Source organism: Cinclus cinclus, chromosome 16 (assembly GCF_963662255.1).
Source record: "Cinclus cinclus chromosome 16, bCinCin1.1, whole genome shotgun sequence".
Lineage (NCBI taxonomy): Eukaryota > Metazoa > Chordata > Aves > Passeriformes > Cinclidae > Cinclus > Cinclus cinclus.
In genome coordinates, this window is record NC_085061.1 from 11,973,760 (window position 1) to 11,996,237 (window position 22,478).

Genomic DNA, 22,478 nt, shown 5'->3' on the forward strand with positions numbered 1-22,478 from the left:
GGATTTTTACATTAAAAAAAGTAGCTAAGAATAGGCACATTTGTGGATTTTGACCTCTGGAAGTGTTTCTGAAGTGGATTCTTTCCTCATGTTCCTTGATGTCCATGAGAAGTTGAGACAACACAGTAGGAACTGCAGCTGAACTAAGAGGTCAGATAATTCACCCTTGCAGAAAACCTTTACATTTTATGCTACAATCACATGGTTTTCTGGGCAATCTAACATGAGAGTAAATTATTTCTAGTTCAGAGGTTTCACAAAATACCCGGGGTTGGAAGACACCCACAAGGACCATCACAAGTTGGTGACTGTGTGTTTTTCAGGACTGAAATAACTGTTCAAGGGATCACACTGTCACTCTTATCTGCATTGGCCAGTAACACTACTCAGAACGTGAAGTTAAGCTCGACTTACTCCCTTGGAAGTTTGGAACTTGCAAATTGCCTCTGTAGATACTTTATAGGCCACATCTATGGTGGTTTTGTTGGTGTGAGAGAACACTGAATTTCACTTAGATAAAAAAGAGGGAAGTCCTCATGGCTGGAGCAAGGGTCAGAGGAGCCCAATGGGGATAAAACAAACTGCCTAGTATGGCTTCTCGTGCCAAATTCTGAGATTAATATCCCACTGGCTATTACATCCAGACACTGGACCTGACTTGTCAGTCAGCTAATACAGCATCCTCTGTAGGAGCAAAACGTGCTGTGTGTCAAAACCAAAAAACAAACAAACAAACAAAGCAAAACAAAAAAAACCACTTGTCAGCAGTAGCACAACAGACAGTTTCTGTAGAGATTGGGCATGGAGATGGTAGGTCGAAGGTTGGACTTGATGATCTTGGAGGTTTTTTCCCAGCCTTAACGATTCCATGACTCTGATTGAGATTTTAAAGCCTGAGGTTCTCCGTGTCACCAGAACTGACGTTTGCTGGGAAGGAGAAGCAGTGAGGACACCGGCAACAGTGGGAGACAGAGCTCGGCTTCGGGGCTGAGCGCCCGTGGCCCCGGTCCCAGCAAGGGGAACAGGGCCGGGGCCCGCCTGAGGGACCCCTCTCACAGCCCCGCCATGGCGGACGCGCGGCGCACGCGCACCGTCCCCATGGCAACACGGCTCTCGCGCCCCCGGCCCCGCCTCGCTCCCCTGCCCTCACTCACGGCGCCCACCGCCCTACTCAGCGCCGGGCCGGACCGCGGGCACAGAGAACAGGCGACACCGGGACGAGCACAGGGCCGAGGACAGCGCTGCGGGGCCGCGTCCTCGGAGGCTGCTCGCTACAACCGCCCGCCGCCAGCCTCAGTCCCATTGGCTGCCCTTCGCCCCGCCCCTCAAACGGGCTCCTCCTATTGGTCCGGCGCCGCGGGGGCTCTTGGGTGTTGTAGTCCGCCGCCCGGGAGGGCGGGGCGCGCCCGGCATGCCTTGCGCGGGCGGGACTACTTCCGGCGGCGGCGCTCACCGGGGCGCAGGTGAGGGACGGGACGGGACGGGACGGGACGGGACGGGACGGGACGGGACGGGACGGGACGGGACGGGACGGGACGGGACGGGACGGGACGGGACGGGACGGGACGGGACTCGACTCGACTCGACTCGACTCGACTCGACTCGAGCCCCGGGCACTCCCCGTTCTCGGTGGGCCCGTGGCCTCAGTGGTTCCTACCCGCTCGCTGAAGTCTGTGGTGCTGAGGCCGCGCTGGCAGCAGGGCCGCGAGGGGGGCAGGTGCGGGGGTAACGCCCCCGGGGCCGTGTCGCTGTGAGGCGTTCGGTAATAGCCGTGTGGCGGCCGCTGGGTCCGCCTCAGGTGCGTTGTGGTGTGAGCGGAGCGTGCCCGGGCCGAGCCCTGCGGGTGCCGTGTCCGACTGCCTTGGCGGGCACAGCCCCTGACAGGGGACCTGTGCTCCCTAATGTGGCTGCTCAAGTACTTTTGTGCCTCTTACATCGATTTTCTGAAGTTGTTTGATGTGTTATAATGTGCCTGAGAGTGACAAGCTCATGGTAGAATCTCTCAGCTTGGAAAGGACCTTTAAGATCAGAGTCCAGGCATTAAAAGATGAAGAGCTTGGTGTATTTTGTGTATTTTTAACAGATGGGTGGGATTGAACTCCAGTGCTGTGAGTCCAGGGATGTTTTCTCTCGCACACCTCAGGAGCCTGCAGCTGTGATTTGTGCCATCGGAGTCAGTCAGTTGATGATACATTGCAAAAATGAGATATTCTGGTTCCTGTTGTTGTGGCTGAGCTGGCAACACTTGCACCTAAAAAAAGGTGCTTAAGTTAATAGGTTATTTTTACTCCCTCCAATAAGTTGTTGCTGAGTTTAGTGGAAATAGAACTAGGTCAGGAGCAGAAGGGAGGTGTGTTCCTGTTCTGCCCTGGTGGGGGCTCATCTCAGTTCCTGGGGGCAACCACCTTATCAGAAGGATCTAAAGCTGTTGGAGAATGTCCAAAGGAGGGACACGGCCATGGAGAAGGGTCTGAGGAGCAGCTGAGGGCACTTGGATTGTTCAGCTGGAGAAGGAGACTGAAGGTAGAGCTCAGCAGGGCCTGCAGCTCCAATCTCTGCTCCCTGGGACAGGACCAGGGAAGGGCTGGAGCTGGGCCAGGGCAGGGTCAGGCTGGAGATCAGGGAAAGGTTCTTCCCCAGAGGCTGCTGGGCACTGCCCAGGCTCCCAGGGAATGGGCACAGCCCCGAGGCTGCCAGAGCTCCAGGAGAGCTTGGATAAGGCTACCAGGGATGCCAGGGTGGGATTGTTGGGGTGTCTGTGCGGGGCCAGGGGCTGGACTGGATGATCCTGATGGGTCCCTTCCCATTCAGAATATTCCATGGTTCTCTCTTGTCAGTTTGCTGGCTCAGTTGGAACCTCCAACAACCTCCATGCTTGTGCTGCCTTGGGTGTCCCTGTTTTGGGACAGAAGGACACATGTGGATGTTACCTGTGCTTGTGGGAGGGGATGTGAGAGAGTGAATTGAGCAAAGCCTGATGAGGGTGATTAGTGGACAGTGTTGAATTTGTTCTGTGTTGGGGGCTGGTTGCTTCTCAGATCACTTCCCATTTATTGTAGTGTGGTCCTAAGGTGCTTTTTGCTTCAGTTTTCATACTAAGTTTATTTTTTCTCTGCCTTCTGGTTTGCTCAAACAGCAAGCTCCAAATCCAAGGCAGTGTGGGGTTTGTTGCCTGTGCTGTGCCCTAGCATTGTAGAGCTTTGACCCTGATAAATAGCTGAGTGTTGATGGATTACATTCAATAATAATAACAACAACAGCAGCCTCACGGGTATCATGGCTTGACTCCAGCTGGTTACTAAGTACCAGGCTGCTGCTTTTCCTTGCTCCATCCCAGTGGAATGGGGAGGAGAATCAGCAAAGCAAAATATAATAATAATTATAATGAAAAAATAAACCCAAAAGAAACTCAAAAGCTACATGGTTGCTCAGCACCTGCTGATTCCCATCCCATGTCCCAACTATTATCAGCCCCTCCCAGCCACACTCCCCCGTTCATATACTGGAAGTGATGTTCTGAGGAATGGAATACTCCTCTGGCCAGTTTAGGTCAGATCCCCTCTGGCTTCTTGGGGGGAATAAGCTCCCTCCTTGCTAGTAGAGCATGGGAAACTGGGAAGTCCTTGCTTTAGGGTAAGCACTTCAGTGTGTTATCAGCATTCTTCTCATCCTGAATCCAAAACAGCCTGTGCCAGTTGCTGGGAAGACAAAGAGCTCTATCGCAGCTGAAAGCAGGACAGAAGAGCTGAGGGAGGTATCCAAAAAATGTGAACTTGGTCACTCTCCCCCAAAGCAGGGGAACAGCCTGTGGATGTTCAGGAGGTCTTTGTCAAGTTTATTCTTAGTAACCAAATGTCCCTCAGTACCCTTGTGTTTACTTCAACAGAGATTTTTGTGGGCTTTGTTTAAAATGTTCAGTGCTATGATTTGAGCTTCTTAGGTTCTGTGGTGGCTCCCCCATCCCTGGAAGTGTTCAAGGCCAGGTCAGATGGGTTTTGGAGCAACCTGGGGCAGTGGAAGGTGTCCTGGTCATGGCAGGGTGTGAGATAAGATGGGCTTTGAGGTCCCTTCCAACCCAAACCATCCTGGTATTCTATGATATGATGGATTATTACGTATTGGATGCTTGTGTCACATATCCCCTCCAGGCTCCTCCTCTTTGCATAGACAACCCCAATTTTGTTTCATTCAGGTCTTTTCAGTCCTGAGGGCTCTGATCACTCTTGTTGTCCTGGAGATTGTGAGCAGCTGTCCTCAGGTGCTTGCAGAGCTGACAACCTGCTAAAGCTCAATCTGAGGGAAAATCTCAGAGCTTTAAAAAATAAATAAAAAGCAAAAAGCAAATCTGTAGGCAGAGCATAGGGGAGGTGTGAGAGTGAGGCTGGATGTTCTGTCCTGTCTGTATTGCCCTGCTGACTCTGGATCACCTCACCAAGGCTACATTGGTAACTTGTACCTGAGAGTAGCTGATTCTGACAATGACCAAACACCTAGTAGTTTGTAATTAACGTACCAAATTAACCAGGAGGGTAGAGGACAAGGAGCTTCACCTGCACCGAAATGTGCTTCTACAAACTGCCCTGGGTTTTACCTCCTTTCACTGCCCTTTGGCCTTCCTGGGGCAGCTTTAATCTGTTTTAGTGAGAAACTCCTACTTTTCCTCTTATGGTCCACTTCAGTCCACTCAGCTCTCCTTGTGTTTTGATTGTGAGGGGTTCAGGCCTTTCCCTTGTGCCCTGCATGTTCTTGTCTGAGGCCTCTGGGTTACCCAGTGCAGCACAAATTGCTGCTGGCAGGCAAAGTAGGTGCTTTTGCAGATATTTTTAAAGGGAAGTAGTTTCTTAGCAGCTGATGAAGTAGAATAGATGTTGCTTTTGTAGTCTTAGCAAGCTGAGGATGAAGGAGGAGGAAAAAGGGAAGGTAGGAGAGAAGGGACCCAGGTGGGGAGTGAAGAGGTAGGAATTAAAGATGTTTTCTTATCAGGAAAGGGGCTGGTGCTTGCAAGGCTAAGACTCCCAGTTGCTCAGAAAACAGGAATATGGTCTTGAAATGTTACAGCTGAGGGAATCTGAGGAGCAACTGCTGCTGAAAAGCCTGTTCCTGCTCTCTTTTATTCCTCACCAGTGCCACATTTGGCATTTGCCTGATCCCAGAATGAATCAAAGGAATTAAACTGGTGAGAAGTTACCAGGAAGAAGAAATATTTTATGTTGGCTTAGCTTATGTAGGCAAAGCCCAGGAGTGCTGTGTGGTGGGCAGTGAGACTACAGGGAGGGGAAAGTGATTCCCATGGGATTGTCTGGAACAAGCTGCCCAGAGAAGCTGTGGATTTCCTTCCCTGGAGATACTCAAAGCTCACCTGGTCACAGCCCTGTGTAATGTGCTCAGAGGACTCTGCTTGAACAGGGAGGTTGGGTGAGACGACACCCAGTGGTCCCTTCCAGCTAGAACCACTCTGGGATTCTGTGCTAGGGGCTGGATTCTGTGTCCTGGAGCTGCAGCTATGCTGAGCAACTCTTCAAGGAGTGCCAGAGAAGAACACTCCTGTAAGAGGTTCAAATGATTAGTCTGCAGTTGCTCACTAAGGCTGGGGCTAGGGTTAAACCTTTCAGGCAGTCCTGGAGCTGGGGGAACTGTGTAATTAAGTTGTGTTTGCAGGAGGGGGTGTGCTTGGATAATGAATGGGAAGGTGTGCTGCTGCTCCCAGGGTTTCAGCGTTTTCCAGGATTCACTGTGGTGGGGCTGGGCTGCCTCTGAAGGGCTGAAACAATAAATGGTAGAAACAATCTGCTTACAACCTGATGACAGTGGAGGGTGCACCCTGTTCAGGTGACAGTGTTTCTGGGAGCAGTGGGCAGTTATCATTATTAATGACTGTGTCTTAATTTAATCAGGGCCATCCTGTAATGCAATACAGATGGACAAGACTGGGAATGTCTGACAAATTAATTCTTCTTTCCTTGCATTATAAGATATGCAGAGCAAGAATTATATCCTTTTATATAACACTAAGCCTGCCTTCAGCTTTTAAATAGATGTTTAGTCTTCTCTTGCTGAGGTCATTCAAAGCTGCCTAAGGCATTTTTGGATTAAACTGGGAGGAATTAAAACCCCTGCTTCTGAAGTCTTAAAATGAGATTTGAAAGATGTAGAGTTTATCATTATTGCCTTTTAATTTTCCAGTGTATTGGAATCCCAGAGTTCCCTGCAGCAAGAGAAAACTTCCAGCAAAATCTTCTCAGCGGCAGTTACTGCTTCGGGCTGAGGAGTCAATCAAAGTCGAGGTAAGAATTTAACACCCCACACATGGGAGCTGGCATCACCTTCCTTGGAGCTGGAATTCTATGGAAAGCAGGGGTCAGCAGCTGAGTGCTGTGCTCTGTTTGGTTCCTCAGGGCGAGATGTCGGAGCTGAGCGATGAGGCCAGCGAGTCGGAGCTGCTGAGCCGCAGCCTCTCCATGTGGCACGGGGTGGGGCAAGTGCTGTGCCGGGAGGAGCTGGACGTGCCCCTGGACCTGCACACGGCCTCCTCTGTCGGGCAGTACCAAGTGGTGCAGGAGTGCATCCAGCGGTGAGAGGGCTGGGGAGGTCACAGCTGGGTGCCACCTGCTGCAGCTGTGCTCGTCACCGGCGCCACGCTGGTCAGGGCAACAGGGACACACGTCACTAGGACTCCCAGAGGGTTCTTGGCACAAATTTCCAGGGGTAAATCTGCTGATAAAAATTACCTCCTTAGCATGGGAGATGTGTCCCCACCCATGTAATGGTGGTGGGTGTTTGTGTCAATTAATGGTTTGTTTTAGGTTTTTTGCTTTTATTTAGAGTTAGGGTTTAAAAATAAATGAAGGAAAAGGAATTTCTTGTGTTTGGGTTTGGTTGTTTATGGAATTTTATTAAAAAGTACAGAGTGTTTTGTGGTACTTCTAGCCACTTGCTAGAGGCTAGGAAAAAATGGAGGAGGATTTGCCTGTTATAAGGTGTGTTAAACAGTTTAATAGCGAATTAACACATTATTTATTTATTTTTTTACTTAATAATTAGATTTTTATGACTTTAGTGTAACATTAACTATTTAACTAGAGACTTATTACTTGAACTTTATGAAGAAGAAGGAAAAGGAATACTGAGACACCACCCAAAATCTTCACACACACACACACTTTTATTTTACTACACCCCCATGATTTTAACTTCATCACTCAAATTTAGAAGCCTTCTCCAAGGTCTCAGGTCAAAAGCAGAGGGTCAGTGCCAGAAAGCACAGAAAGCTCAAAAACCCCAGGTTTCTGGGGTCCAGCATCCCTATGGCAGTGGGGTGGAATGAGGTGGCCTTTAAGGTCCCTTCTACCCCAAACCATTCTGTGATTCTGCAGTCTGGCAGAGGTTGTGCTGGAGCTGGTAGAAATTCCCATTTAGGCTTCAGTGCTAGAAGATAACGAGTCTGCAGAAGCCAGCTGTGGTGCACAGCTCCAGCAGAGCAGTTCATGTGACTTCTTTCTTCTGCTCCTTAGTGGACACTTGGATTTGAACCAGAGGAACTGTGGGGGCTGGACCCCACTCATGTACGCTTCCTACATCGGCCACGACAACATTGTGCACCTGCTGCTGGAAGCAGGAGTGAACGTGAACATCCCCACCCCTGAAGGCCAGACTCCCCTCATGCTGGCCTCCAGCTGTGGCAATGAGAGTGTTGCTTACTTCCTTCTGCAGGTGTGTATCCCATAAAGAACAGGTAAAGCCACAGCACGTGGTTTAAATGCTCAGGGTGGGATTATCCACAAGCTGCCACTTTGCATTCTGTTTTGAGTTCTGCTTTGTGCTGGGATTGAATTTAAACTCCTGGTGTCCCAGCATAAAGGGGCCATGGCTGAAAGCCTGAGGAGAGCAGATGCAGTAAAGAATATTGTTGGTTCTCTTGCAGCAAGGGGCAGAGCTGGAGATGAAGGACATTCATGGCTGGACTGCCCTGTTCCACTGCACCAGCGCTGGGCACCAACAGATGGTCAAGTTCTTACTGGAGAATGGGGCAAATGCCAACTGCAAGTAAGGAGGAATCAGTCATTTCATTGTAGTTTCATTGTCATTTGTCATTCAGTATGAAAGCAACAGGTGGCAGAGGAGCAAACTCCAACAGACACCTGCTTTTGTCTTCCCTCTGTACTTTAGGATGTGTGGCACAGCTAATACAGGGATAGGTGACCTGCAAACTGAATTGATGTCTACCTGTGCTGTCACTGTTTATTAAACTAAGATCAAGGGAAACAAGGTTTACTGCTTGTTTAATTATCAGCTAAACACTGACACCTTCTGAACTCATGCACTTCATGAGTCTTTATATGGATTATTGTGTATACTCAGATTGGTTTTTGAAGTGTGCCCTGCATTCCAATGCCATGCCTTGGGGGCCACCACACATTTATGCACATGGAATTGCCTGAGGGTAACAAGAGGTTCTTGCTTTATTAGCTCCTGCAAAACTGATTTGGGCTCTTAAAGGCAGATCTGCAGCTGGAAGAGTAATCTGTTGCTGTGCAGCCAATGTAGGAGCACTGAATCTCTACAGGGATTTCTACAGCAGGATAGCCAGTACATTGTAGAGCCTGTGATCAGCAAAGGTTGAAGGGTGGAAATGCTCTGTTAAGGAATGGCAAAACTGCAGCACAGTTCAGCTGTGGCCATACCAGTCCATGTGTGTGTTCTCTCCCCAGGGAGCCACTGTATGGGTACACACCTCTGATGGAAGCAGCTGCTTCTGGCCATGAGATAATTGTTCAATACCTTCTCAATCATGTAAGTGCCCTGATAGTTCTCTGTGGAGCTGAAAGTCTCTGGCTCCAGCCCTCAGAGGAACTACCACAAATTTGACACCATGCTTCTTTTGACAGTGTTATATTTGCTCCCTGATGACAGTCACCTCTGAAGTCCCAGACTTTTGGGACTGTTTTCAAAGTATCTGCTTTTTGCAGGCTGGTACCATGATTTTTCACAGGCCTTGCAGGAATAGGAGTGAGGTCTGACTGTCCAGATTTGACTGAATTAGAAAACAACCGCACCTGTGATTTTTCTATTGTGTTTACAGGGTTGCATGCTCAGGCTATTGGGCATCTGCATCCAAAAGCTCATGAGCATGCATGGCTCTTACACAGTTTGGTGTTAATCCCATTTGACTGGTCCATCTTACTGCCAGGAGGAGGCAGCAATACAAAACACTTCAGATCAAACAAACCAGTTCCCAGTGGCAATGCACAAGAGCCCTGGGCTATTTGGCATTCAGGAATTGGAGAGATTGGAGATAACTAGAAAGGCACTCAGGGTATTAGTGCAGCTTGAACTGTCTGTCAAAGGTGAGCCTGTATTGCTGATGGAGGAGCTAAGACAATGTTAGAGATTATTTTTAAAAGACATATGTATTTTTTTACACTGCCCTCTGCCATGTACACTTAAACAGGTAATTTTTTCTGCAGGGAGTAAAGGCAGATGTCAGAGATAACACTGGAGCCACAGCACGGACCCTGGCCATGAAGTATGGCCACACCAAGATTGTGGGGCTGATAGATTTGCATGCAGCCCCAGTGCCCAAGGTGTTCTGCAGAGGTCCAGGTAACAGATGTTTGACCTTGTTCATTTTAAGATGGACCCTGAAGTGAGGTGTTTGAAAGTCTGTTACACTGTGTAGATGGGGTAGTGCTACCTGGTCTATCCTGGAAATTCCAGCACTTCTGAGGATGGAAGAGGCATGAATCCAACAACTCTTGTCTGCTGGCCCCTTTCTGACCTAGGTTAGCTGTTTCACCCTCTCTCTAAGATTTTTCCTTTTTCTTTCCACTGCATTGATAGGACAGTAGCAAGTAAAGCAGGCAAATGACTTCCTGTGCTGCTAACAACCTGTTTTTGAACTACAGGCAACTATGAGGAGCTGAGTTCTTCAGATGAATCATGTTCTGCTCCCCAGAGACAGAGACCTGCTCGTAGGACCAAGGGTCCCAGCATCCATGAGGGGCCCCAGGCCTTGGCCAAGATCACAGCAGTTGGGATTGGGGGAAGGAAGCAGTCTTGCTATGGTGAGGAGAGTTGAGAGCCTGAGGGACAGTCCCCTGGGACCTCAAATGCACTGCAGCTGTTCCTGCTATCCATTTTTAATGTTTGGGAATCATGTGTAGTTCATACAGAACAAAGATAGCTTTGTATGAATGTGTTCACTGTCCAGTGTCTGGGTTAGAAGGAAAACCCCCTGAACTCTTTTGTCAAGGTTGGATATTGATGAATGGGGTACTTTTCTGCTCTCACCTCAATTACTCTTCCCCTGACTATTGAGAACAGTTCAGTTTCCCTTTTTTTTGAGGCAGGCTCAAAAGTTTGAAAGGCCTTCTGAAGCTGATGACAGGGAGGTGCTTGCAGTGGCCAAGAAATCACTGATCATGAGAGTGAACTTGTGAGTTTTGCCTTCCATGCTTGAAATGCTTCTAAAAGTGAAACTGCAAAACCTTTGCAGTAGAAAAGAGAAAGATAATCCCAGTTCAAACATCCTGGATGCAGTGCTAGGAGGTTTGTTTTGCTGTCTGCCATAGGTATTTCTCAGACTGGTTGCCTGGAATAACCAAGATTGTGGATGTGAAAGAGTGTTCAAAGCTCAGTTCATTCTCTTAAACACAAGTCTGTGTTATCCCCCAGGCTGTATTGGAATGATACTGTCAGCTTCTTAAATGTCAGTGGGTTGCTCCTGGTGTTTTAGCACAGCTGCAGGGGGGGTTGGTTCTGCAGGGCTGCTCTCCTAAGCAGCTGTTTCTTCCCATCATAATTTGGGTGTAAAGAGGAGAGGGAGCACTGGAAGCTGCTGTTTAAGGTACATCTCTGCTATGAGGTTTCTCTGGCTTTCTTTAAATGTAAGCATGTAAATAAAGTACATGTGCTGTGGGGTCATGTGAGGGAACTGCAGGAACCTGCATTTCTCAGGTGCTCTCTCTGTGCTTTTTAGAATGGAACTTGTCAGTTGAGAGCACAGTCTCTCATTTTGGTTATTTTCAGATTCAGAAGTGATTACATTTTCTGCAGGAGCCTCCCTGATTAACTTGCATCCTAATCTCTGTTCTACCTTGTGTTGCACACAGAGCAGGTGCCCCCTCAGGGCTATGTCACCTTCAGCAATGATGGCAGCTGTGAGTCAGGTGTCATCAGGAACAGGGATGTCACCTCCCCAATCAATGAGCTGGATGTGGAGAGCAGCAGCAGCAGGGGTAAGTCATTGTCTCAGAAATGGGCCAGCTTGCAGTGCACACCTGGGTGTGAGTCCAGGCTTTGGCTTCCTTTCCCACTAAAATGCTGAGATTGGAATGTCTGTCCTGAGGGAAGACTGGGATGGTTTAGCTACAGAAGATAAAGCTCAGTGTGGTAATTTCATCAATTTGTACGAATAATCTGAAGGAGGGTGGGAAGAAGACAGAGCATAGCTGTTTCCAATAGCATCTCTGGTGGCAAACAGACTTGGGGAGAGATGAGTGCTGGGGATAGATGTGAAATCTCTGCCTCAGTGTTGTCTTGTATCCTGAGTGCTGCACATGAAGCCTTGCTCTGGATCTCCCCTTCCTTTACACATCCAGGAGTTTCTGCTGGTAATTGGGTAACAAAACCAAGACGTAATGAAGTTGTGCTGCAACTTTTTTTTTTTTTTCCTGTTCCTTTCCAGAGGATAGTACTTTGTCCAGCAACAGCTTGGGAGCCATCAGGAGCAGCAGCAGCAGCAGTGAATGCCTAATTAGAGTCCCAGGAGTCAGCAGTGAAGGTTCCTTGGAAAGCAATGAGGTGGATTTTCCTTTCTCTGCCTTCAGCTTGGGCAGTGCTTTTACCCTTGGCTGCCCCTATGCCTGTGGGAGCCTGTAGGACCAGGCCGGGTGAGGGAACACTGTTCCAGGGACAGGAAAACCAAGGAAGGGGAAGAGGTTGGAGGTTACTCACAGCTCACATGGGTCAAGGCAGCTCTGGGGCTGCAGTACAAAAGGGCCCTTAGATCTTGGAGGAGTCTGCACTTGTTAGCTCCCCTGATCCTGACATCTCTGCACAATCATCCTTTCCATTCTGTGGGTGGTTTTTTTTCTGTTCCAGGACTCTGACCACACCAACAGCCCTCCAAATCGGAAACAAGCCAAGAGCTTTAAGGGCAAGACCCGCTACAGCAACAGTGACAGCCACTGCCTGGGGAAGGCTGGGGGCTGCAGCCAGCACCTGGTCCTTCCTGAGCCCCCAGCCTACACAGGGCCCCAGGTATCCACAGACTTGTCCTGCAGGCTCTATCACTGTACTAGGCATGGGAGGCTTTTCCAAAGCCACCAAAACACCTTGGATTCCAGACCTCTGCCCAAACTTAAATGCTTGTGAAATGGCAATTTCTTATAGAGGAGCTGTTTGCTGAGATGCTGATGTTGCTTGGAGGGGTGTCCTAAACCCTTCAGGCCTGTGAGTGGGCTGTCAAACCTGGCAGTGGGGTGGGCTGGGGTAGCTGGTTCTGTGTCATTCTGCTCTGCAGTTGTTAGAAGAGGCCATGGCTGCAGAAGAGCCAGTCCTGGTGAAGGACTGGAGAAGGGCAGGGAGCCACGGGAAGTTGTGGTTGCTGCTGGAGCCCAGAAAGGTGTTACAACAGCACAAGGAAGCAGATATTCATGAATAGGAGGAATGATGGTGTTTTTGTTGTGAGGGTGTAAATAAGTTTGTTTTGTCGGGGCTGCAGGATCTGGCAACATTCCTTGAAGAGATTGGGTGCCTGAAGTACCTTCAGGTGTTTGAGGAGCAAGACGTGGACCTCCGGATTTTCCTGACTCTCACAGAGAGTGACCTGAAGGAAATAGGCATCACGTGAGTGTCTGTCCTGTCCTTCCCAGCTTTCCCCTACAAACCATGACCAGATTTGTCAGGAGGGTTTAGTTGGGGAGTGCTGTTCTCTTCTGGCTGCCTCCCACACAACTTGGTGTCCCTGTGTCCTCAGCTGTAACATGCTCCTGCTTCTGGAGCTACCTTGGAGAGACCAGGACACTGCAGAGGTGCTCATGGCATGCTGTTGGGCTCAGGGACAGGCGGTGAGGGCTTGACCCCTGTTGGTTCCATCCCCCCAGGCTGTTTGGCCCCAAGAGGAAGATGACCTCAGCCATCGCACGCTGGCACAGCAGTGCCCGCCCGCCCAGCGACGCGCTGGAGTTGGCCTATGCTGATCGGCTGGAGGCAGAGATGCAGGAATTGGCCATCCAGCTGCACAAGGTGAGGCTGCTGTGAGCCCCTCAGGGCCCTGCACCCTGCAGGGAGTGATCAGTGCTGTTTTTGTTGTGTTTCTGATAGTTTTTCCTTTACTTCAAGCTGCAACTTGTAGTGGACGTGTTTGATGTCAAGTATACCACAAGTACAGCTTACCCACTCCTCATCCTTTGTGCTCCTTTGTGTCTGTTTCCTGTCTGAGAACTATAGTAGCCAGGGACAGGAATCAAATCCCTCCTCTTTCCCAGCAGTGTCATTTTTATGAAGCTGTGCAGCTATCAGTGAACAGACTTGTGTTGGTTTGGGAAATTTGGACTCACGAGTAACTTTGTAAACAGAGAGGAAGGGGGAACTGTAACTGGAGGGCTGGGCTTAGTGTGGAGAGAAGCTGTACTCAGTGTATGAGCTTCATCCAGCTTCCTTTGCCTCTGCAAAGGAACATTCTGGCTGCTTAAGGCATTAAAATAGCAGGGACTCGAGAGCAGCGGGTATGAGACGTTCAGTGCTCCCAGCCTGATCCCCCGTGTGCTCTGCTGCAGAGGTGTGAAGAGGTGCAGGTGATGAAGGGCCAGGTGTGCCAGGAGCAGAAGCTGCGTGCAGTGGCTGAGAGCTGTTTGATGGAGCGGGATGAGACCTGGAATGCAATCCAGTGCCAGCTTGGAGAGGCTCAGGCCATCACCAAAGATGCTGGAGTCCTGCTGGATCAGATCATGTAAGTCATTCCCATTGAGACTGCTGGGAAATGGGATTTGGGATCATACTGGCAGCCTTACAGGTGATGCTCAGGATAGGGCAGGAGAGCTCACCTGGCACCTGAGCACACTTGCATCCTGCCACAGCCACAGGAGCACATGTGAAGCTTGGGGCAGATGCATGAGCTGGAAGTGGCCTTTTTGGGGGTGCTGGGTGCTCCTGTTTCAACCAGAAGCAACCAAAAGGCTGAGGCTGTGATTACCTAGTGCCCAGGGTAAAACTTGGTGATTGGGTGAATCCAAAAAGGGTATCAGTTAAAAACTCCTATCAAAGGATGTGCGGTGACTCACAAGTGAAGAACTTTCCTTGCAACTCTGTGATGGCTGGCAGAATAATCTGAATAGCCTCCTGACACTCCTTTTACTGCCTTTGTGGTGCTTTTCTCTGTGCCCCAGCTGGACTCCTGTCATGGGCCTTGTTCTGTCCAGTGATACACCAGGGACATCCCTGAAGGTGGCCTAAATCCTCCTTCTTATGGATCCTAGCCCAAAGGATTGGGGGTCTGCTTGCTGCCAAGCCAGGCTGAGCTGAAGTTGGATCCAGAAGCTCAGTGGAGTAATATTCCCAGTGCAAGGGGACGAGCCTGGCTTTCCCCCCCACCCTGCCTGAGGAGCTGAGGCTGCTGTAGAAGGGCCCAGCCATGCTCTGAACATACACTGCTTGAATTGGTGGGATTGTGATGACAGCCTGAGGTCGTTTCCTTAGAGGAAATGTTAGAAATCTTGGATTGGACCTAATTCTCACACAGACCAGGCACACCTCCTGGGTTGGGCTTCCCGCTGCTCACCCCAGCCCCTCCTTGTCTTGTCCCCCCACAGCTCCTCTGTGCCCAGGGCAGAGCTGGCTGTGGCTGCAGATGGGGAGCAGTGGCTGGGAACTGAGCAGTGCCAGCACCCCGAGCTCGGGCTGAGGCACCACTTCCTCTTCCCGGCAAGCAGCAAGGAGCATGTTGTACCCCAGGGCCTTAGAGGCACTGCCCGGGCACCCCACACAGGTACTGCAGGCTGTAGGAGTGTGCAGTGTCCCTCCCAGCATGTCCCTGTGTGCTGCTGATGGCTTTGGTGTGCTTTGGCAGGAGCTGCCAGGCAGAGCTGTCGTCGCGGCTGGCCCCGGAGCGCGCGGGCGAGGCGGCGCCGGACACGGGAGAGCAGCGCGGCACCGGGGAGAGCCGGCGGCCCGGGGAGCGCCCAGGTGAGCAGCAGCTCCATCTGCAGGGGGGAATGAGCACCAGGACAGCCCAGGGCAAACCCCCTGCTTGTCTTTCCTTGCTGGAGGTCAGTTGGGAATGGGTGAGCAGTGTGTTTAATTCTCACTCAGAAGTGTTTAAACTCTCAGAATATTTGGAGTGGAACTTGCCGAGTTTCTCAGCAAGTTTTGGGGTCTGGCAGGTGTTTGTTGCTCAAAATGCCGAGCTGTAGCACAGACCCCAGTGACAGCCCTGCTTCAGAGACCTGCACCTTGGGTTTGTTGCCACCCTGGGCACTGGAGCAGGGTCTGAACAGATTATGTGGTTGGCTCCCCAGCCCAGTTTGGGGGATTTTGCAATTGGATCCATGGGACAAACCTCTGTGGCTCAGCACGCCTGACACAGCAGCTCCTTATCCCTAGGAGTTGGTAAATGATCCTTGGAAGTGCTCAAGACCAGGCTGAAGGGAAGTTGGAGCAATCTGGTCTAGTGAAAGGTGTTGCTATCTATGGCAGGGGTTGGAATGGGATGAGCTTTAAGGTCCCTTGCAACCCAAACCATTCCATGAGTCTGAGATTCTCTGATCTTGCTGCCTGTGTCTCAGAAGTGACTCCTCAGTTTGGCACAGGCAGCTCCAGCTCTCTTCCTCTCTGATGCAGAACCCCTAACTGGAATCCCTTTGGCTGGGGTTGCTTCCAGCAACACCAGCCCCTTGTGTGCTCTGTCCCAGAGAGCTGCAGATGGACTAACTGTGTCCCTGTCCTTGCAGTGCTGGAAGGGTGGCCACCTTCCCTGAAGTCCCTGAGCTTGCCTGAGCTGTCAGCTGTGCTGGAGGAGTGTGTGGGAGAGATGGGTAAGGTGGGAAGGACTCTGGGCAGGTTGGGGGATTGACTGGGTGGGGGTTGGTGGTTTGGAATGGTTGTTGGGAGAGACCCCACAGTCCCTGCTGGTTCAGGGAAGTGTCCAGGCTCTGGGGTGGTTGGAGCTGTTGTTGCTGCAGATCTTGGGCTCTGCATGATCCCCTGGTGACAGGTCCAGGCTGAGAGGGGGCAGGATGGGGGGGTGGTCCCTGCATCTGCTCAGTGCTGATGGCTGCTGGGGAAGTAGTTCCCTAATCTTCTGTCTTGTTCTGGTGGCTGGAAATCGCCCCAGCAACTTGCCAACAGTAGAGACACCCCTGCTTTCAGAACAGGAAAGCAGCACAGCAGTGGCTGAGTGCAGCCTGTTCTTTCCTGCTTCTTAATGCTGTTTTTTCCTTTTGGTCTGTCCTCAGGAAAAGCTCTGCAGACTGTGACTCAAAACCTCCAAAGGCTCCAAGCCCTGGGGCAGAGCGGGCAGAGCTGGCCAAAGCCATAACCAAGCCAGGAGGGTGAGTGGGAACAGCTGCCCTGCCCTGTCCCAGGCTGTGGCACTGGGGGAACACTGTCCCTCACTGCCACATGCCCAGAGGTCACTCAGAGCCCATGAACCAGGCCTGGCCTCTGACCCATCCTAGTGTGCCCTCTGGTTGGTTCTCCCTTTGGAAAATCCTTAGTCACTTTGTCCCACCAGAGGGTGACAGTCCCCTTTCTCCTGGTGGCTGCAGGAATACTGACGTCGGGTGACTGTTCCACCCGGAAGCTGAGTGTGCCTGGGACAGGGAGCACGGGGCCGTGCTGAGGGCCACCACAGCTGGCAGGACGCAGAGGAGGCCGTGGCCACCAGAGAAGACAGCTGGGAGGATGAGGAACAGCAGAGGACAACAACCAGGCCTGACTCAAGGCTCCCAGGATTTTTGTTTGGAAGGTTTAGGTTTGGAGGAGAAGCTCCAAGCCTGGAACTGTTATCTGCCTTAAGCTTCCTGCAGCCCTTGTTGTTCAGGTCTGGGTGGTGGTAGAAAGGTGGCAGTTGTACACAGCAATCAATTCATTATTCTTTTCTGCATCCCAATATCCCCAGGCCCTCTGAAATGTGTCCGTGGCTCCCGTGCAATTTGGATTGGCCCAGAGAATGGATCTGAGGCCATAAAAAAGGCAGTTTTTTGTGGTGGGGTGAAGGGAGTGGAGTTTGATGTTTGGCTCTTTGAGCTGCAGTGAAGCTCAAAGTGCATCCCTGTTCCTAGTTGGAATGTCTGCTCTACTGCCACCCCAGATCTGGGCTTCAAAGCCTGTTCCTCCAACCAGCCCACTCTGATTCACTTTGGGTTCTTGCTGTCCTCAGGGGCTGGGTGTGATCATGTTGTGGTTTAGGAATGGCATTCACTGAAACACTCCCACCTCACCCATTCCCTCTCCTCCCCTGGGCTGGGATGAAGAGGAGAACTGGAGGCACAAAATGTGAAGATCACTGGTAGAAATAAAAGCATTTCATTGGAAACAGCAATGAGATAAGGAACAGTAATAGCAACAGCAGTAATAACAAAAGTGTAAGGACAGGTCCTGGTCCTGCAAAAATTAATCCTGTCCTGGCCAGAAGCAGGACATCACTGTTACTCCATCCCCAGAACTTTGCTTTGTGGTGAGTGCTTTATGGCAGAGGTCATTGGTCTGGTTTGCCTGGGCCAAGATCCCAGCAATGCAGAAAAGAAAGTCCTGGAAAGAAAGAAAGTCCCCCAGAAAGACAGGAGAGAGAAGGAACAGGGAGAGCCCATGGGAGGTGGGCAAAGGAACCACAGCCCAGATGGAGCTGTGGCACCAAGCTTTGCTCCTCACCACTGCGTGCCTTTGGTGTGCAGGCTTGGTGTTGGGAAATAGTTCTTGCCAGGCTGTTCTTGGGTGGGCACTGCCAAGGAGGAGCAGTGCAGGAAGAGGCTGCCCTGTCCCGGAGAGTGGGTTAGGAATCTGGTGACAGGGACCTTTAGTGTAAAGTGGTTTCCAGTGATTCTGTGTTCCCATTTATTCCCGAATCCTGCAAGGGGGAAAAACACAACGATCAAAACCTGAAGTCTGTGAGTGATAGCTTTGATGAATCAGGACAAGTCCCTTTGGGAAGAGGACAGAACTGTGTGTTCCTTCTGATTTTTGGACCTTGGGCACAGATCCCAAATATAAAAACTCATCCAGCTCCCTCTTTACAGCTGGTCAGCCCTTCTGATGAGCTGCTGGAGTCCCTTTAGGCAGGGGTGACAAGTTGTCTGCCTGCAGTGTGTGTTTCCTGGGGCTAGCCCTTGTCCCAAACCAGGCAGGTGTGGCCCTCTCAGCTGTGACCCCATGTGCCTGGCAGTGTCCCCCTGCCCTGGGTGCTGCTTCCTGCTCAACCCAAGGCACTGTTTTTAAAATCTTGAGCAAATGCCTTGGAGCATGTGGGCACCCAGTGCCAGCTGCAGGAGCTTCACCCTGAAGAGTTTGGATGAGGTGGAGAGTTCTCCTTATGCAGCACCTCTGGAAACTCCTCAGAGGGCGGAGATGTGTTCAGGGCTTTGTCCCACATTCCCTGGCACTGGAGGAAAAGGGGAAGTGCCAAGGTTTCTCCCTCCCCTTGGTGGTACCTCTGGCTGCAGTAGCACAGGCGCGTTACTGCTATTTTCCTTGAACTTAAGGCAAAGCCCCCCAAAAAAATCCAGTGGGAAAGGACCTGGGGGCACCTGGAGAGCCAAGGAAGCCCAGGCTCAGCAGTGCACTCAGAAGAGGGAGCTGCGCAGAACAGAGGGGCTGGCTTTGCTAAGTCTTAGGCTGGAATAAAAGGAGTTGGGGAATTATCATGATCTAGCCCAGAGATTGGAATGCCTGAGAGAAGGGGGGAGAGGTGACAGTGTGCATGTGAAGGAAAAAGGCCAGAAGCCCAGGTGTAAAGGCTTCAAGGGATGGTGAGAGCACACAAGGGGGAGCAGGGAAGGGATCTTCTACAACAGAGTATCCCTGAGGAGGTGATTCCTTAATGGCAGGATGTGAAGCAGCATTCCTGTGCAGGCAGTGGGAGTCTGGTGCTACCCGAAGGTGAGCTGTCTGAAGAGAAATAGCATTTGCTGACTTGGATAAATGAATAAAAGTTGAGATGCCTGGGTGTGGTGTGTGGGTTTCTCTGGAGGGAGGTGGGGCACAGTGAATAAGTTAAACTGAGTAGGCTTTATGGTTCCTTCCACCCCAGTCCGTTCTGAGTCAGCTGTCTGTGCCTGCCAGCTGTTTCCCTCCCCTGAAGCAGACAGAAGCAGCAGGCTCTGCTTGCTGAAAAATAAGTTTATTTATTCATATCTGAAAAGAGAGTTAATGTGTAAAATGGGTTTGTGGGGGTTCCATCAATCCACTACTGTTCCTCTGTGACTCCAGCCTCGTACAGCCTCTTTGTGTGTTCAAGGCAGCTCCTGTGTGGGGCACTGGGAGGCTCCCCCAGCCCTTCAAGGAAGGGGCATGACCTGGAGAAGCTCCTGGAGCATCCTAGCCACTTCCCCTGGCCTGGAGGGTACTTTTGTGCATGGCAAAGGAAGGAACATAGTGGGGACAAACTCTGGTAGGGTCTGTGCTGCTCCTGCAGGTCAGAGTGAGGGGCTGGGTGCTGGGGCTGTCTCCAGCTGCTCTGGGCTGCTCCAGGAGAGCACAGGACAAGAGCAGCCCTGCTCAAACCACACCACCTCAACTGCTTCCCTTGCTCCTGGACTTCCTGGGATACACTGGAAAGCAAACTCCCAGGATTTTAACCTTTGGCCAGTAAAATGGTCTCTGAGCTCCTGCCAGGCCTGCAAATCCAGCTTTCCTTCCACAAAGCAGGATGAGGCTGGGCTGGATGCTGAACCTGGGATGGGGGAGGTTGGGCTGTGCCCCATTGAGTTGCTGCTCTCAAAGCCTTCACTCCCAAGTGATTTTGAGGCTCCATCGTTGGCTCTGCCTGTGGTGAGGGGGCACCAGGGGGTTTGTGCAGCTGAAGAGCAGCGAGCAGGGGCTGGGTGCTGCTGTTCTGTGTTGAGGAGCTGCAGGAGCAGACCCTTGCTGTGAAGAGCTTTCCAGGGTGGCTGTGGATGGCTCGAGCTGTCAGGGTGCTGGGCTAGGACCCAGGGGAGGACAGGGAAGCACGGGCTGTGTTGTGGCCCAGAGTGCAGGATTTGGGCAGCAGCTCCCATTCCCACTGCTGAGGATCAGGCTCCCCCTGGCTGCTGCAATCCCTCGGGTGCCCAGGTGGGTGTGGGTGTCCTGGGGGGTTCCCTGTGTGGGAGGTGTCCTGAGGGAGGCTGCCAGGTTCTGCTGGTGCTCAGGCAGTGGGAAAAAGCAGCAGGTGCTGCCCACAGAGCCCCAGGTGCGGCCCAGGGATACCACCTCCCTCTTGGGTCACAGCAGGGATGGCCCTTCCAGCAGCTCCAGTGTGGCACAACCAGACATCATCCCAGCCTGGCCATCCCAGGTTGGCACAGCCCAGCTCAGCTTCCTGCAGCCTCCTTGCCCCCCCCAGCCGGGCCCTGTGGCCATTGTGGCCAGCAGCCCCTCTGCCCTGGCCTGTCACCACCTCACTGGGCACAGCAGAGCACCGGGTGGTCGAGCTTCCAGAGCTGCCATTTCTTCTTCATCTCGGACTTGACCTGCCATGGAGGGGAAAGAGCAGGGGTTTGTGCCTGGCTGTGCCCTCGCTGCAGGCAGGGGGTGGGGAAGCCAGGCAGGAGGTGCCGGGGCAGGGACAAGGACGGGGACTTTACCTCCTTGTTGGCAAAGCAGTACAGCACAGCCACCAGGAAGCCCTGCAGGGAGAGCCAGGAGTGAGCCCCCCCTGTTGTCCCTGTCCTGGGGCTGGGATGGGCTTAGGCTCCCCCAGGTCACTTCTAGGTGCGTCTAGGGCTGAGGTCCCCATGGCAGCAGCACGCTCTCCAGGACAGAGGGAGCTCAGAGAGGGACCCCCTGATCTCTGCTCCGTGCTGTGCCCAGAGCAAGGACTCGTTTCACTCCCACCTCACCTGGAAGGAGTTGAGGAAGAGGGTGAAGAACACCTTGACGTAGCGCAGGATGCCCGTGGTTTGCTCGTCGGTGGCGAAGATGAAAACGACCTCGTGGATGCCAAAGAGGGGGATGAGGGTCAGGGTGGCTTTGGCCAGCCTGGGGGGGAGTAAGGGGACAGTAAAACTCCGTTAATCCCAGGGCGGTCCTTTAAGGATGCGCATGGTGGAGGAGAGGCGTGGGGAGGGGCAGGGGGTGTGGTGTTATCCCGTTATCCCGGACTGTCCCCGCCCCTCTCCCGGCCCACCTCAGCTTGTAGTCAGCGTAGCCCTTCTGGTTGGCCCGGAGCTTGGCCAGGATCACCTTGAGGATCCGCATGAAGATGAGCAGGTTGATCTGGGAGGGGGAGACAGGGCAGGAGCACACAGAGCCCAGCACCCCCACCCTGGCTGTGACACTCACCCAGCAGGAGATGGCACCCCCTGTGCTGCCCTTCCTCCCTTCCTGCCAGCAAAAAATCCTGGCTAGGAAGCAGCAGGGGCCAACCCCCGCCCCTTTCTCTGGGGTTCAGCACCCCAGAATCCTTCATGAACCCCCAGAACCAGCAAATTGCTGAACCCCCTGTGCATTTGGCTGTTCCTTGCAGGCCAACTCTTCCTCCTGGCCTCTGCTGGAAGCTTCCCTGGGGATCCCAGCCCTGCCCAAGGCCAGGAGCTAGGGGCTGAGCTGCTGCTACCCAAACATTCCCAGGGCTGCCAGCTGTTCCCTACCAGGGAGGCGAGCAGGATGGGGATGCGGATGATCCACCAGTAAGCCATGTTCTCATTCAGAGCCCAGCACCTGCCAGGGAGGCACCGAGAGCAGCACCATCACCCTGTGCTGGGGCAGGATGATCCAAGAGCTTTCCAGCCCCAGCCAGGTGGCTCAGGAACCATCAGCAGCCTCCGAGCATCCCAGTAGGACACCCCTTCATCCATCCATCCATCCATCCATCCATCCCTCTATTCATCCATCATCCCTCCATCCATCCATCCATCTATCCATCCATCCATCCATCCATCCCCACTCACTCTGCGTTCTCCTTCAGGTATTTGGCAGCCATCCAGGGCACCACGAACACCACGGGGGTCCCTGCAAGTCACACAGCAAACCCTGTAAAACCAAGCATGCTCCTGAGCTGAGAAACCACCCCCACACTGGGGGGGACACCCAGGATGGCAGAGCCCCCACCCTGCATCCTCCTGGGATGGTTGGGACCACGGTGCCCCCACTACCACGCGCTGTCCCCACGCGCCAGGGTGGCTCCTACCCCAGCCCAGGTAGAGGTAGAGCCTGTAGTAATTCTTCTCGGAGAACACGGCCCCGATGAGCAGCTTGTAGAGGTAGACAGCTTCCACCAGGAACCAGTAGTGGTTGGCCAGGATGCAGTACTGCATCAGCACCTGTGCTGCACGGCACCCCAGCGC

At 52.2% G+C, this 22,478-nt stretch overlaps 1 protein-coding gene across 2 annotated transcripts; it reads left to right on the forward strand.

Annotated features, from left to right (window-relative positions):
* The first annotated feature begins 1,449 nt into the window (after window positions 1-1,449).
* Window positions 1,450-19,149, forward strand: ANKS3 (ankyrin repeat and sterile alpha motif domain containing 3). Of its 2 annotated transcripts, none has more exons than XR_009933693.1 (18): window positions 1,450-1,463; window positions 6,184-6,284; window positions 6,396-6,571; window positions 7,512-7,710; window positions 7,922-8,043; window positions 8,709-8,790; window positions 9,465-9,600; window positions 9,903-10,061; window positions 11,109-11,234; window positions 11,684-11,799; window positions 12,100-12,258; window positions 12,722-12,846; window positions 13,104-13,245; window positions 13,779-13,951; window positions 14,811-14,986; window positions 15,068-15,183; window positions 15,948-16,031; window positions 16,452-16,547. XR_009933693.1 is itself a non-coding variant. In XM_062503502.1 (18 exons), exons 3-17 carry the CDS (start codon window positions 6,402-6,404, stop codon window positions 16,532-16,534), a joined length of 1,992 nt encoding a protein of 663 aa, XP_062359486.1. In that variant the 5' UTR covers window positions 1,450-1,463; window positions 6,184-6,284; window positions 6,396-6,401; the 3' UTR covers window positions 16,535-16,547; window positions 16,764-19,149. The 2 variants fall into 2 exon arrangements, 1 of the variants encoding a protein (XP_062359486.1); XM_062503502.1 differs by lacking the exon at window positions 14,811-14,986 and adding an exon at window positions 16,764-19,149.
* Window positions 19,150-22,478: the final 3,329 nt, after the last annotated feature.

Excerpts from the sequence above, each read along its gene's own strand:
- ANKS3 (XM_062503502.1), top strand. The coding sequence starts at position 6,402 with ATGTCGGAGCTGAGCGATGAGGCCAGCGAGTCGGAGCTGCTGAGCCGC. Across the intron at positions 8,791-9,464 it reads TTCAATACCTTCTCAATCAT|GGAGTAAAGGCAGATGTCAG; the intron begins GTAAGTGCCCTG and ends TTTTTTCTGCAG. Across the intron at positions 10,062-11,108 it reads AAGGAAGCAGTCTTGCTATG|AGCAGGTGCCCCCTCAGGGC; the intron begins GTGAGGAGAGTT and ends TGTTGCACACAG.